The 16,141-nt window shown below is 38.7% G+C and overlaps 2 protein-coding genes across 2 annotated transcripts; both read right to left on the reverse strand.

The window, feature by feature from the left end:
• Positions 913 to 4,680, reverse strand: LOC109723702 (shikimate kinase 3, chloroplastic). The gene is made up of 10 exons (XM_020252166.1): positions 4,219 to 4,680; positions 3,193 to 3,239; positions 3,024 to 3,078; positions 2,855 to 2,927; positions 2,632 to 2,719; positions 2,315 to 2,397; positions 2,107 to 2,236; positions 1,722 to 1,800; positions 1,305 to 1,369; positions 913 to 1,155 (listed from the first exon to the last, which is right to left on the reverse strand). Exons 1-10 carry the CDS (start codon positions 4,433 to 4,435, stop codon positions 1,075 to 1,077), a joined length of 918 nt encoding a protein of 305 aa, XP_020107755.1. The 5' UTR covers positions 4,436 to 4,680; the 3' UTR covers positions 913 to 1,074.
• Positions 9,111 to 15,666, reverse strand: LOC109706290 (beta-xylosidase/alpha-L-arabinofuranosidase 2-like). The gene is made up of 7 exons (XM_020227066.1): positions 15,066 to 15,666; positions 13,510 to 13,791; positions 12,807 to 12,976; positions 11,148 to 11,245; positions 10,620 to 10,970; positions 10,096 to 10,512; positions 9,111 to 9,963 (listed from the first exon to the last, which is right to left on the reverse strand). Exons 1-7 carry the CDS (start codon positions 15,501 to 15,503, stop codon positions 9,392 to 9,394), a joined length of 2,328 nt encoding a protein of 775 aa, XP_020082655.1. The 5' UTR covers positions 15,504 to 15,666; the 3' UTR covers positions 9,111 to 9,391.

Here is a 16,141-nt window from a genome sequence, read left to right on the forward strand (position 1 = left end):
TGGTCCTATTCCTGCCCCGCCAGCATCACGTCAGCGCCACGCGGGCAGGGCGGGCCTAGGTGTTTAAGTTGAACACGGTGAATCATTCACCGTGTTCAATACAAAATTTTTGTATTTGACACGGTGAATGGTTCACCGTGTCCAATACAAATACCCCAACAATGACTAAGTTGGAGGTATTTGTATTAGATACGGTGAACCATTCACCGTGTCCAATTATTTGTATTGGACACGGTAAATGGTTCACCGTGTCCAATACAAATATTTCGATCTTGGCTATTTTCTATTGAACACGGTGAATCATTCACCGTGTCCAATACAAAAATTTTGTATTGAACACAGTGAATGGTTCACCGTGTTCAACTTAACCATCTGGCCCAGCCCCGCCCGCGTGGCGCTGACGTGACGCTTACGTGGCGAGGCCAAAGCCATTTTTGTAAATAAATTTTTGACAGGGCCAATTTTAAAAAAAAAATTTGTAAGGGGCTATTTGCAAAAAAAGCCCCCCAAATAAGGCTGAAAAAGGTGCCTTCTAATAAGACAGCTGTGTTTAACAACCTTTGAGAGATTCCATTTGTCTTCTTCAGTTCACTTGTTAGTTGCATGAGACGAAAACCAATGACTTAATTTGTTTTTCCCCTAGTCCACCCAAATGATTTCTTCTGCTTTTATGTCAAACGGTAGACAACAAAGCATTTCTGGACGCCTATGCACCCTAGTGTTTTCCCTCGTTCAGAAAGTTTCAACGAGTGCACGCTGGCAATATGTTTTAGCCTGGCTGGCTACAGGAGAAGCCTTGGAGTGAAAATTTACTTTGATTTTATCTATAAACTAGCTTCGCCAGCCACACCTATCAACGTTGTCATCATCCTCCAATGGAAAATAAGCTGGAGAATTTCTGGGGCAGAATCATTTGGAGCAGCTCTCGGAATTGGAGAGCTTTCACATCTATTTATTCTCATTTACAAAAGATGGACTCAGCAGGCTGCCATCGCAAAAATTGAATAGATATTTCAAAATTAATTTTAAAAGGGGGTGGGGTACATGATACAATACGATAACCAGGGATCCCATTTAGGCACTCATCCCTGAAGGTAATGAACTATTTCTAACCGCGGCCTTATCTGTAAGAAAGCTTTCAATCTTCACAAACGCCTGCACGAGAAAGCAACAAACCGTTCGTTAGCTGCCTGTTCAGCAATACATTTACTTGGTAAAGAAATTTAAAGGACCAACCTACTTTGCTAAAGCAAATAGAGCAATAAGTTGAGAAGAAGGATTGAACGTGAGAGCATGCATTATACCTCTATAGCAATAGCAGTTGGTGTGAGAGCAGAAACATCTTCGTGGCCCTGCTTTGTTGCAATATCTGCATTAATGGTTGAATAATTAATGGTAGGGTACACCATGCTAGTGCTCAAATAGGACCAAAAGGTCTAATCTATCAGCATGTTATACGTAACACAATCAGTTTATGAAGAATAATTGTCCTGCGAAAATATGCATATGTTTTGTAGCATGTCTCTTTACTGTAGAAACAGAACATCATGCTAAATAGAAAAAGAAAAAAAGCAGAAAGGAACAAGAAAATTTTTTGATTTATATGATTTCAGCAAACAATTCCAATCTAACCAAGCAGACTCCGAAGTTCGAACTAAAATGAGAAAAACAAATTAGATTGACTAACAATATAATAGCATTGTACTTTCTCTGAAACATACGTTCAAGGGAGACTCTTGCATCAGCATTGGCATAGGCGTCGCCCCTTTGCTCAGAAAGTGCAGAGAGCCTAGCAAAAGCCTGCAGCAGAGAGTGTTTTAGGTCCCATATCCACACTGTGCAAGCATAGAAAATTAAGCTTTTGTAATCATGAATAATTGACAGCATCCAAAAAATTAGATACCAAGACGTTGCTTATAGGCATTGCAAAAAATACCATTGAAGATAAAGGCTGAACAAAAGTTTAGTTATGGCTAATAAAAGCGCCAGTTACGTTTGACAGGTAAATGGAATATTAAGGTCATGGCTACTGCAGCACATATAGCAGAAATTTTAAAGTAAAATGTTAACAGCCCAATCGAGTTTTGAGAGGGATAAATCCAGTACCTTCATGTAAGGATCACCAGAATCTTGATGCAAAAGAGGGCGAGAAGCAGTTCCCACTGCAGCAATTCGGCGTGCCAGAGCTTCCAAAGGAACATCCAACCAAACTGTTAACCCCTGTTTCATATACTTCCTGATAGTTCATAGTATTAATGTCAAGTTTTTGTGATTTTCTAGAAACAACACTATGATAGTTCATCGGATTAGCTACCAATTGATTGGACGAATCACAGCACCACCTCCAGTTGCAACAACTAATCGGCGCATCGAAGACAAGTCCCTTAGCACTTCACTCTTCAGAAAGGGAACAAACAAATTGGCATGTTAGAAACCTTGCTTTTCCTCTTATTAGGGAAAATAACAACAGACATCTAGTCTACCGGTCCAGCTATTATGATAGTTTAATAGTTTAAAATTTAACAGGCAATAACAAATTAAGGATTTCAAGAAAGAACAGGATATCGTGATTTGGGATCATTCTCAAGTGTTAAGCTTTGAAGTTCGACAGCAATGGACAGCATGAACTACCTCATTATCTCTGAAGAATGCTTCGCTATGCAACTTAAAAATCTGAGCAACAGAAGATATGCCCACAGCCTGCTCAACCAATTTGTCACTGTAACACCAATAGAATGATTAAAAAAAATCAATAACTAGTGCCTAAAGAAGTCCTTAAGAAAGGACTTTAAGTCATTTGAGAAAGGGCTCTAGTAACTCTGACAGCTGACGTAATTCTAAAAGAAAGACAAACCTGTCAAAGAAAGAATAACCTAAAACTTCGGACAATATCTTTCCCACTGTAGTCTTTCCAGAGCCCATCATTCCTGTATACAAGAATCCGATAAATCGAGCAACTGAGTAACGAAAAAGGGAAATGCGACCTAATGTTACAGAGACAATAGTTTGAAAGGAAATCTAACCAACAAGATAAATACATCGTCCATTCAAGTAGGGCAGCACATCTTCTGACTTTCTCTGCAGTTAAGCAATAGGCGATCAATCAGTTGCTTCGAAGGAGAAAAAAACAACAGAATGTATCCTCTTCAAATCGCAACATAAAAACAATCCATTAACGATTTGGTTCCTAACCTTTAGTACGAGGGCTTCATCAACGGAGTTGTGGATGCTCTCAGTACCTACATCTCATTAAATAATATGATAAGATTAATTTGAAAGAACAGTACAGAGAAGTTACCATGCATTACTAAGTCACCAGACAAACAGAGAGATCATAGAACACAAGTTTGTTATTCAGACAAAAAAAAATTAAAATCAGTCATAAAATTTTGTTCATTTCTCCCTTCATATGTCTCATTCTCAATAAGTACTAAAGACCTACACTACAATAAAGAAATAAGAAAGATCGTCAATGCCTGTAAAACCAACATTCACAAAAAAGGGACACAGATATTTCTTGTAAGCAATCCCTTATTTCCATGTTCAGTCATTTTAGCCTGAAGCAATAGGACAACAAAGATAAAACAAACCATGAGTTGACATATTAAATCAATGAAATTCATGTGTATTCATTTCTAGCAACAGTATTCATGAGATGCAGTAGACCAAGTTTATATTTCTCAAGCTTTGATACTTTGGCTAGATATATACATAGGGAAAATAAAACTTCTATAATTTAACCTTCTCCAATTACATAATAATAGATTCACCAGGACAAGAACTTACAAGATGAAACGTTAAACATGTAAAAAGTATTTCTAAAACATGGACCGAACCTTGTAACAATATTTCCCCTCACTAACCAAAAATTCCCTACCGACCACATGCATGATGCAAAAGAGGTTCTCTATGGATTTTCAGCAAACACCTAACACACATAAAACATTGGATACAAAACGCATTTGCTTGAGCCAGAGGTTCAGGTATATCCCAACTTGAGAGATCTGCTTTACAACTAGTTTAAAGAGAACGCTAAACATCATAACGCCCACAAATTATGTACATTACTATTACTAACAAGGGACAATAGAACCAAGGTAAATTGCATAGATCAAGCATCTGAAAGCCTTTTAGATCATTCTTATGCACATAGTTTCCCAAATGAATCAGGAATTTCTTTAAAAACAATGTATAATTGTCGTAAAGGCAAGAAAATACCTCCCGATTTCTTGTAACAGCAAGAAATCTTCGGCTCGAGCTTTCCGGATCGAATCGAAACTCGATGACACCGTGAATCTATCAATCCAAGCGATTGAACTCGTTTCTTTTCCCAAATCCCACTCTGGAACCTCGAGAAACCCTCCGATCTCCTCCCTCCCTTCTCCGAGCCGATCCACGAGCTCGATTTCAGGCTCAAAGCCGCGCTCGCCTCCATGATTCACTCGATCAAATCAAAATATCGGTACAAGATTGAACGATTCCTACCCTTTCAAAGGAACTCATCTAGGGCTTCGTCGCCGATCGAGAGCCCGAGCTTTGCCATGGCTCCCGAAGCTCGATCGATGGATCGATGGCCCAACCCCGCAATGCGGCACACGATAGGGATCGGATCATCGGAGCGGCACACGGTAGAGAGAGAGAGAGAGAGAGAGAGAGAGGGAGAGTTTTGAACTACATATAATAAAGAAGGAATATACCCGGTCGCCTCGCGCGTTTGAGTAAATTGCAAATGTGGAAATATGAAATGACCTAAATAGCCCTCGCATATCCCTCTTGACGCCCCGCGACTGACGGGAAGGAACCGAGGGTATTTTCGTCCAACTTGGAGCCAGGGGTTCGCTGCGGAGGAGAGAGAAAGAGGAGGCACAACTACCCCACCACCCACCTCCGCCACGTCGGACGAGGGGGGCGGTGGTATTGCGTGTAACGGTTGCATGTAATTGGTGTTACACTGACATGTTGGCCCCACAATTTGTAGGGCCCGCTCTCTGTTTCATAGACGTGATATCCAAGCGTTACATTATAATAATACGAATATAAAAGCATGTTCGGTTCATTTGTTAAGTGTGAATTTTTTTTGTTTGTTAATATATTATTATTATTATTATTATTTAATATTAATAATTATTTTCTGTTTTAAAATTAGTTTAGGTAAAAAATTTGAGCATTAGCAGTAATAGCAAGAGTCTATGTTTAGTGAGTTCTATTTTTTGAAAAAAAGATAATATGCTATTCATTTTATTTATTAGAAAGATGAATTAGTTGAAACAAATTGAATCAACTAGGGCCTCGTAGAAAACAAATCACCCGAAAAAAAAAAAAAAGAAAAAAGTACACCATTCAAAGGTAGATCCCACTGATGTTAATCCCACAGCTGTAGCTAGCTGTTACTGTGGCGGCGAATGGCGGGAGGGGTGAGAACCCACAGCTTCGTCCAAAGGTTAATGGAGTGAATTGCAGCCAGAGGGTTAGCCTGGGCCTTTCTAAAAATTACGTCATTCCGGACATTCCAGGCGGACTACTAGTAAACTGCAAGTCTGGCTAATTTAGAACGGTGGGAACGATTTCCTTTCCGCTCCATCCATCTACCCCAAACAAAAAGTACATCATCCCCCAAATCGTCAGGTTGGAGATCATCTACCGTTGGACATAATCAAAAACCTGGTAAAAACACAATTCATATAAAGGTGATTCACCGTTTCCTCCTCCACCCCACATAGCGCGTAGACTGTGTTTCCGATCTAACCTCGTTTAAGAAAATTATCGGCGGTAATGTGATTTTTCTTAAGTATGAGCCAACAAAAGACTTTGACTTTGAGGAGAATACTAAGTTACCAAATCTTGTCTGCTTGGTCGTCCCTAATGCCTCCGTTGCTCAACATCATATAGGTCGACTTCACCGTGAATTTTCTGTCCTGGCTCCATCGCCAAAAAACACCATCCGGCCTCTGTTCTGGTCGGAAAGCGGATATTCGCTCAACGAGATCTGCGAAGCTAGGGCATAGGCCATACCCCGACAAATTGATGTCCCCTAGTATCCTCCTCCAATCCCAGCCATTGCTCCCAGGCATTGAGCGATTTTCAAGTAGAATTTGTTGAGGGACAATAATATACCTCAAACAAGTAGAATTTTATTTTGTCCCAAGGAAGAAGATCAAAAGGGGAAGGCGTAGAGACTAAAAACAAAAAGATAAAAACACTTTAGGTTCCTCAGGTTGATTGTAAATCATTACTGTAGTTAAAAATGCTATAATTTATAAGGAGTCATTAATTCAAAATTTTCGTCAAAATTTTCGACCATCATCACCAACATGGGCTATCTTGGGTCAAAAGAAGAAAAGGTCGGTACTAGACAAGCCTAAAACTCAAATTAGGAAACAATCACTCAAACTTTGAAAACTCAAATTAGGAAACTATCACCCAAACTTTGAAAATTATTGGTTACAAATATTTTTCGTTACATAAAAAAAAGGATATATGTATAGTATGATGACGCATTATCGTTACAATTATTAATTTAACCCTACATAGTCACGATCACTTAACTTCGCAAGCATCTCAGTATTACAACGGGTGTAAGGATAGCTTTTTCCATATTTGCTAGCTAGTACTTTTGAAATTACAGCTCTTCAAGATAGAAAGGGTCATACTCAATTTTTTTATAAAAAAAAGGACATTTAGGGTTTAAGGGTTAATTAACAAACAGGTAATAAATGATTTTAAAAAGATGTTCATTGGTTCTTTATATAATTACTTATAATTTTATTTGTATACAGTAGGATTATTGTGGCGATAGGAATCAATCATTAGCTAAATGTAAATGTTAGTAATTGAAAGCAACGACAAGTTATAAACTAAAGCACTTTGTATGAGTGTACACGAACATATGAAATATTAATTTAGACTTCATTTAGAAATACATCATGTATGGTTAAAAAGTACGATTTTAAAATATTTTGTTTATTTTTGTAAAAGATACTGAGTTGTATAATTCATATGCTTTCATAGAAAAATAAAAAAAAAAAAATTACACTTTTAGCCTAACTATTTTTACTTAATAAGATTAGATAGTCGTCTAAAGCAAATAGGTCCTTAATATATACATATTTTAAAAAAGCATATTCAGTTTGTGAAGCAAAAAATCATGTATATTAATAGAAATAGATGTGTCATGATTCATGTTGTTTCAATTATATAGCATAAATATATTTAAATTATTTTTAAATTATTTTCTATCAAGAGTTGTCACATGGGGAACATTATACTGAACATAAGCTTTGGTAAAATGCATGGTTCACAAAAATACATAAGTGTCACGTTGGAAATAGGTGTCTCCACGTAGGCGTACTAAATCCAATCTTATCCACACTGTGTTGTGGTGCTCCGCGGAGGATATTTGGTGCATACTAAACTGTGCCCAGAAAATATGTAGTGATTTTATGTGGCTGAGAATAGGTCCATGTTCCTAATTTGTACCAAACTAGTTGCTTGTGTGCTAAAGTACACTCCTGGCTAGTATTGTACTATTGTGGCAATTTTTCCTACATTGATAAGATTCAAACAAGTTGTGTGATTAAATTATTTGGTTGGTGGTTGGAATCGTTGGATTCTCTTTTTCTTTCTCCTTTTTCTTTTTTTGTCTTTCTAAGTGCATGCGCGTGCGCGTGCATGTACGTATGTGCGTTCATTTTTATTTTTAAATATTTTTAAGTAAATAAAGATATCTGTTGAAGCGTTTGACACATTAATAAATGCCAAATGCATGTTCTGCTCCTTGATAAAAAATTTAATAATTTTAAAAATATAAATAATAGTTTATAAAATAGCACTATAAAAAATTAGAAAAAACTTAATATCCATACAAAGCCAATGTGAATTGACAGCTCATAATTTCATATAAAGGATGTAATTAAAATTGAAAGCTCAATTTTATTTTTTATATTATTTTGAATTTATATTAAAATTATGAGCAATGCTTCAATACACCATAAGTATTAAAATCAAACTCTTAATTAGTAAAAAGTATAGTTGGATTTTACATAAAGTAACCCATTGAACAGGTTACCGATTTGAATTAGTTAGTTTGATAATATTGAAAAAAAAATAGTAGTATATACCAAATTTGTTGGCATTCTATAATATTAAGTATCTTATTTAGTTTTGTTACTTAACAAATTAAATAATACCCAATTTGTTATCCAACTCAAAAAAATTATTGAATTTAAATTTAAGTTTTGAAGTTGGTATTGTAATGTAAAATTTTAATTTTAAAATTTATATTAAACTTTTAAATTTTGAATCTACATTGCACTTTTAATCTGAAAGCCAAATTAAAGTTTTTGATTTAAATTAAAATTTTGAATTTGAACTGAAAATTTTATTTTAAATTTGTGTTTTATATTTAAAAGTTGAATTTGATTTATAATTTAGTTTTTTATTTTGCTTTGTATTTAAATTTATAGTTTAGTTGTAATTTGAATTCCAACTATTGTTGTAGGTATTTGAGAAGGTTATAATATTCTTAGTTGGATAAAACCAATTTTGTAGGCCAAAATATTTTGCTAAGACCAAAATATCCTTTAAATAGGTACCTGATGAATGATACCTATGCCAAAATAGTAGGTCGTCTTTAGAATCATATTACATTTCAGCCATCTATTTAAAAAAATAAATGATCAAAATTTACATGATGTATTGAAGTATTCCTCTAAAATTATACAACTTTTTAATTTGTGTGTACTTTTTTTTTCCCTGGGTATATATGTGCCTGTAGAGTTGAATGCATTTTGAGAGAGATTGAGAAAATGGGAAAATTTAATAGAGATACTTTAGATACATGGTGTGATGATAAGAAAAATGCTGTTTTATATTTTAAGTTTTTCCACTCCTAATCAAAACTCCTCCCCGATATCTGAAAGACATATTTTATATATTATTTAGAGTAGTCGATAGGTATCCCTTTTACTGAATAAGAGGTTTCCGCTTTAAATCAATTACACTTGGTGGGAGATAATTAAGAGTGTATAGTATTCATGGTCTCCCCAATATTGGAAACTATACTAATTATCGACAATAATTTTTCATCCATGATAAAATAAGTAACAACAATAGAGACAAGCAGGAGAGAGCATAAATATATAAAGAAGCATTCAATTTTCTCAACTGAATGACATTGTTAAACACTCAAATTACAATTGACCCTCGAAGAGATTGAAATGGTTACACTTTTAGTTGTGCAACTTCCATGGAATCCAATTACTTTTTAATTCCCACGGAAGCCACTCTTTATTGTACCACTTAACCAATGAAAGGGCCCCTTTAAATCCCAAAAGGCCCAAATCCCCATTCATCAATCTCAGATCCCTAAAAAATAAGGACGCCAATCAATGGATTAGATCCTCAAAGTTAGTGAATGCTTCAAATTTCCCACGTGAAGAACGTGAGAACCCAAAGCCACCCTCCTATTCCCCTCCTCATCCACCAAGCTCAAGTCCTTGCACACGTCCACTCTAAACGCAACGTCCCCCTCCCCTCGGGGCCCCAAGAACACCTTCTCGAACCCTAGCAGGTGCTTCTTCGGCGCGTTGTGGACCGCCGGCGGGGTCGAGAACAAGAACACGGTGTGGCCCCCGGGCATTCGGCCGGAGTTGCGGACGCGCAGTTGGACGTCGAAGGCCAGGTTCTCACACCGGCTTCCGGCCAGGTCGACCGACTTGCACCGGGACGAGTAGCACGAGTGGCCTTCTTCGAGGGGGATAGACACCAATTTGGGGGCCTGGACGAGGTGGTGAGTGTAGTCGGTGTAGCTCAACCCGTCGCCGAAGGAGTAGACCGTGTCGCCCGTGTAGAACCGGTAGGTCCGGCCCGGGTAGCCGGTCGACGGGTCCGGACGCATGCGCATGTCGGTCATGGGGACGCTGTCGGCGAACGACTGAGGATACCACGTCACCGGCAGCCTTCCGCCTGAAGGAAACAAAAACCATTAATTTGATGAGAATACGCGATGACTGATCTTTGCAACGACTACGATTAATTTTGAACAAAATTTAGATAGAGTTTCATAGGCAAGAGGGAAGCAATATTATTAGAACTTACTAGGATTGTATTGTCCGAAAATGATGTCGGTGAGCGCCGCGCCGCCGGCCTCCCCGGGATATCCGGCCCAGAGGATTGCGGAGATCTGATCGCTGGATTTCGCGAAGGAAATGTCGAAGGGGCCGCCGGACATGATGACGAGGATCACGGGGCCCTTGGACGCCTTCGCGACCGCGGTGATCAGCTGGGTCTGCTGGCCGGGGAGGAGGAGGCTCACCCGGTCGAGGCTCTCCCTCTCGATCGACTGGTCGGCCCCGACGATTAGAACCGTGACGTCGGCTTGCGCCGCTGCCTGCTTCGCTGGGTCCAACTGCAAGCTGTTGCCGGAGCACCCGACGTCGGCGCAGCCGGGCTGGTAAACCGTGGCGACGTTGGCCGTTAGGCCCTGGAGAGGTGTGACGTAACCACACGGAGTGCCTATATATATAATATATAGTTTAACAATCGAATTAATTAGAAACCGAACCGCTACTATTATTATGCTTTAATGTAAGTGTTAAATGTTAATGACGTGTCCGCAGAACCTTCGTAGTTGCCGATCATGGTCTTGGTGACGTTGGCGTTGGGACCGATTACGGCCATTGATTTGATGGAGTTGGGGGAGAGCGGGAGCGCGCCGTTGATGTTCTTCAGCAGCACGATGCCCTGGCGCGCGGCGTCGCGGGCCAGCTCCTGGTGGGCCGGGGTGCACACGTCCTTTGGGCCCAGCCCGCCGTAGGGGAGCTTGCGCGGATCACCGTCGAAGAAGCCCAGTCGCATCAGCACCACGAAGTTGTTGGTGATCGCCTTGTCCACGTCAGCCTCCTTCAGCTTCCCGCCCTGCACCGCCGCCTGAGTGTGCTGGCCCAGGAAGCTTCCGCAGTTTAGGTCGAGCCCTGCGGTAACAGTTATGGGCCGTTACATCGGCCCGGCCCAGTAAACGTATTTGGCAAAATTGCATGGAGAACCCCCCTCAGTTGTTAGGATTTTCCAAATTACCATTTTGGGCCATATATGTGAGGATTGAATCAACACTGTTATCAAACGAATAAACTGTGCTGAAGCAAGTTTACCTGCCAAAATAGTTATTGCGGCGGCATCTTCCGGCGTTTTTGTGTAATGTTGTTGATTGTAGAGCACATCGACCGAGTCGCAGTCGGAAACAATGTATCTGAAAAACAATGAGAATAATATCACTCTCCACCAGTTTTGTGAGGGTTTGTTTGCTCGTACTGTACAATAACATGCTATTTGATGGTATATTAAAGCTTTGTCTGGTATTATTGTCGGCTCTTCTTTTTTTAAAAAAAATAAAATTTTTACATGAAATAGTATTCTATCCAAAGTGTTTGTTTCACAGGAAAAAAAAAACTTTTACTTTTTTTTAAAACAAAATATCATCTATTACTTGGCGGGCGTGTAATGTAATGTAATCAAACAAAATAACAATAGAAAAGTATGCATGCCGGCATATTAAATTATATATAATTGGTCTTCAAAAATAAAAATAAAAAAATGACACAATACCGAAAGAGGCCTAAAGTTGCTTCGTGGAGTGAAATTGAAGTTTAATTTACTTTGGAGTTTCTATTTTTGAACCCTAATATCTCAATTGTTTTTATTGTTAACAAAAGTTTTTGACTTTTCTCTTGCCAAATACTCTACCGAACATGCTTATTTTGAAAGCAAAAATATATAAAAGCAAGACCAAATTAACATGCACAAACCATGGCAAACATGATCATGTTAATTACAAACCTACGTTTATATTTCCACTTTGCTAGTTACCATAAATTGTGGAGGCCCAACCCAATAGCTGGAAACTCCCTACATACTTAAAATAAGATCAAATTAATTAAATGAGCTAAAAAAAATCGATGATTAATTCACCACCAATGGGTTTGGCACTTGATGTAAAACAACTTGTCCCCAGTTATTATTGTTGGCTTTACAGCTACACTTGTACCCTTCTAACGCCATATCAAGTATGTAGTTGTTGGTCGTTTTCACCAGAATTTATTGCCACAAAAACGTGGTTTTCAAGCAAACTCAATAGATTGAGACTTTGATTGATTGTGGCATGCACGGCAAAAATGCCTTATGAAAAGGTAAGCTTCGTCTCGTTTTAAATTACCTAACATTAGAAAAAGAGAGATGACAAATAGAATCCACAATTGATAAATACATAGTATATATATATATATATATATATATATATATATATATATAGATAGATAGATATATAAATGCAGCAGGTGTATTGGTCTATTCAATTTTAAAGCAAGGGGCACAAGCAAGACTCGCTTATGGGTTGAAATTATTGTCGCAGTCCCTTTCGGTTTTAGTATTTATTCATCATTTAAAGGCGGCAAGAGAGAGTTAGGGGTTGTTTGGTGAGCAATATCTTATTTTTATTTTAAAAAATATAAAGCAATTAAGTTTCGAATGTGGAATCTCGAGTATCAATCATTAAGTTTTTTGGTGTTTGATGAGCAATGCCAGAGTTCTCAATTCTCACGCGAAGTCGAGCGATCGACTCTGAGATCGTGTATAGTTATAAATTATGCATTCAAATGTTGGATTATTTTTTTTTTTTCACTTTCATTAGTTTGCAAGTTCATCTATTCACTTATTAGAGATAGATTGAAAGACATCATCTAGAGAGAGAGAGAGAGAGGGGGGGAAGGGATGGAGAAGAGAATCATATATATAAATATGTATATATATATTACCCATTAAGATTCCACTTTGCTCTTACTGTTCCAGCGAGTAGGTCAGGGTCGGCGCAGGTGGGGACTCCATTGACTTGGTTGTAGGAGCACATGACGCTCGCCACATTCCCATCTATCACGCAGCTCTTGAACGGGGGCTGGAACGTATCGTCCAAATCCTGCTTTGTCACCTGACTCACACACGCACCACCACCGCAACATAAAACAAATTAGCAAAAATTACTAGCAATACTTGTAACATAAATAATTACAACAACAAAAAAAAAACAATATTATTTGGAAAGAATATTTTTAATATTCAATAATAATAATAATAATAATAATAATAATAATAATAATAATGGAGGAAGGTATAAGATGTTGCTATCAGAGGAGATGCCTAAACAAAATTATTGCAAGACAACCAAGCACACATAATTAGAAATTCCGTGTTTATTTAATTATGTGCTCGTTTCCTGTGCATAATTTGTCCACGTATGGGTTCGGACACGTTTTTTCGAGTTAATTTTATCTATGCTATAACTTTGACATATGTCGTCAACATACGGTCCAATGTTTTGTATTATTTATTGTCGATACGGATAACACGTACTAATATTAAAATATTATAATATATGGGGACTAGTGTAGCAAATTAAAGTATGTATGGAGTTAAATATTTTGTATAGTAAGGTATAAAGTTTTACAGCAAAATTTTACTTACTATTGCATTGAATGTGTAACGCTGGATCCCCTTCCAATTGTCCAGATCGTAGGCCGTATAGTGCTTGCAGCACGCGGCGACTTTGAGCTTATCGGCGTCGTCGGCCTGCTGCAGGCCGGTCACGTAACCGGTCGCGTACTTGCTCGAGAGCAGCGGGTCCTCTCCGGGCGTCTCCTGCCCTCTCCCCCACCGCGGGTCGCGGAATATGTTGATGTTCGGGCTCCAGAACGTTAGCCCGGCGAGGCCGACGTTGTGCATTGCCCGTGCCTCCGTCGACACCGCCTGTAGAAAAGTCGAACAACATCATTAAAAGCAGGCACACATTAATTATCCAAGATTTTCATTAATTGTTGCACGACTTTTAAAGCGGAAGCGTATTATAATTAGGTAATTGAGCTTAGTTAGTTTAATGAAGGCATTTTTTTTTTTGTCACATCAAATGTATTTTTCTATTTTTCACAAATCTAGGTTGCTCAAAATTTGGGACCAAGTGAAAAGCCCCAATGGGATCAACCTAGATGTGACACCTCAACAAATCGGGGGAGTGGGAACCGAGGAAACGGGCCACAAAAGATGACCAAAATTACAATTCAATTCCTATTCCTATAAAAGGGGATCACCCAAAAAAATACAACAAAAGATATTATTATTATTTATTAAATTCATTATTATAAGAAAGGTAATGAAGTAGGAAAAGAAAATTTGACCACATGTCTACATCTCTAAATTTGTATCCCTCTAATTGCAGTAACCATCATTAATAAAATTTCAGTGAAAAGCCCTTTAACAACGCCTTAAAAAATAGTTTTCAATTTACTATGGTATATTACTTTTATCTCTATTCACATATTTATTAGATATTTTTTAATATTAATTTTTTTAAAAAATTAAATATTAAAAACTATTCAGCATTGAATATACAATGAAAATTCAATAGAAGATTCTTCGGCCATGCAAGTTAATTAGCAACCAGTACATAGGGGACAAGTAAAAGACACAAAAAATTGGTAAAAATATGGTAAATAAAAGCAACTTTTTGCTGGTCCCAAGTACTATGCCCTGCCCAAATTTCGTAATGCCATGAAATGAATACAAATATATCCGTAAAAGAAAAGGAGAACTAATCTATTTCAAATCACATTACACACACACACAAAAAAAAAGAAGAAGAAGAAGAATTAGGCATAATTTCCACTTAAAAGGGATGATACTCCGACAAAAGCCTATAAGAAACCTCAATGGGAAAGTAATACCACAATGTAGGTAAAACCCGAGAAGTAAAAGTCACCAAATCTCAATTTTCCAACCCCAAAAAAAAAGAAAAAGAAAAACCCAACTCCGGATCCAAGTACAAAAAACAAACCCATCGACCCACAATAAAAATCGTACCTTTCCAATGCAGGTAAAATCCCAGTTGCAAAATTCACCAAAATCCGGAAATATATATAAATATATATATATATATATATATATAAGTGTAACTCCAAATCCAAATTAAAAAAAAAAAACAGAAAAGAAAAGAGAAAAAAAAAAAAGAAGAAGAAAAAAAGCGTGACCTTTCCGATGGCGAGGAAGAGGGAGGCGTTGAAGGAGGCGGCGGTGAGGATGACTTGGGGGAAGCTGGTGGCGGCGGGGACGAGGGAGGAGAAGCCGGTGCCGGGGCCGACGTAGGAGACGCCGTGCAGGGCCTCGGACCACCACTCGTAGGCGGGGATGCCGAGGCGCGGCACCGCGGCGGCCTTGTTCACCAGGAACCCCACCTTCTCCGCCAGCGTCAGCCGCCCCACCAGGTCCGCCGCCCGCGCCGCCGCGCTCCACGACGCGTTGCAGAACCCCAGCCCCGCCACGCTCGGGTTCGCCGCCGCGTCGCACGCGAACACCGCCTTCTGCGCCATCACCCCGCCGCGCACACACAAGCAGAGGAGGAGGAGGAGGACGACGACGCAGAGCTCCGCCACCAACCCAAAAAGCTGGGATTTTGATGCTTCTCCCATCTCCCTCTCCCTCCCTCTACCCTCTCTCCTTTCGCTTTACCTCACTACTCGTATAATGGCGCTCTGTGCGTTGTTGTTTTATCCCAAACCCGTGAGAGAGAGAGAGAGAGAGAGAGTGAGAGAGAGTTAGGGAGGAGGGGGTGGGGAGAAGAGGTGGGTTGGGTTGGGTCTTTTTAAGCCCGTGATGGGGATTTTTGGGGATTGGTTTGTTTTTATTATTATTACTATTATATTATTTTGTTTGATGGGTAACTTGGAAAAGGGATTGGCGAGGTGGGGGCCAAAGTGCGTTGGATGGCGCAAAGCTGGATTTTTTATCATTTATGCCGCGGCTGGGAGTATTGGGAAACAGAGTTTTACAGGGTAAAAACAGGGGAGGGGGGCTCTTGGCGCTGTTTGTGATTCTACTTTTTCAAGTTCACGTGAATTTCTTGTTGATCATCTCAGAGTTCGGTAGGAATGTGCATAATTTTCCATACTCTTTTTTTTTTNGGAATGTGCATAATTTTCCATGCTCTTTTTTTTAAAATTTTTTTTATAAATCACATATAGCAACTACTCTTTCTGATTATTCTACATCTTTTTACTCAGTGAGCTAGCTCATTGATTACATTTAATGCAGTAAGAAAAAAAAAAAA

Source organism: Ananas comosus, linkage group 2 (assembly GCF_001540865.1).
Source record: "Ananas comosus cultivar F153 linkage group 2, ASM154086v1, whole genome shotgun sequence".
In the NCBI taxonomy this organism is placed as follows: Eukaryota; Viridiplantae; Streptophyta; class Magnoliopsida; order Poales; family Bromeliaceae; genus Ananas; species Ananas comosus.

Bases quoted from the DNA above. Each gene is read 5' to 3' on its own strand.
- LOC109723702 (XM_020252166.1), bottom strand. From the start codon at position 4,435: ATGGAGGCGAGCGCGGCTTTGAGCCTGAAATCGAGCTCGTGGATCGGC. The intron at 2,928-3,023 runs GTTAGATTTCCT...TCTTGTATACAG, and splicing joins ACGATGTATTTATCTTGTTG to GAATGATGGGCTCTGGAAAG. The intron at 2,398-2,631 runs GTAGTTCATGCT...CCCTTTCTGAAG, and splicing joins CATTCTTCAGAGATAATGAG to AGTGAAGTGCTAAGGGACTT.
- LOC109706290 (XM_020227066.1), bottom strand. From the start codon at position 15,503: ATGGGAGAAGCATCAAAATCCCAGCTTTTTGGGTTGGTGGCGGAGCTC. The intron at 10,513-10,619 runs GTTCTGCGGACA...TTATATATATAG, and splicing joins CATGATCGGCAACTACGAAG to GCACTCCGTGTGGTTACGTC. The intron at 9,964-10,095 runs GTAAGTTCTAAT...TGTTTCCTTCAG, and splicing joins TTTCGGACAATACAATCCTA to GCGGAAGGCTGCCGGTGACG.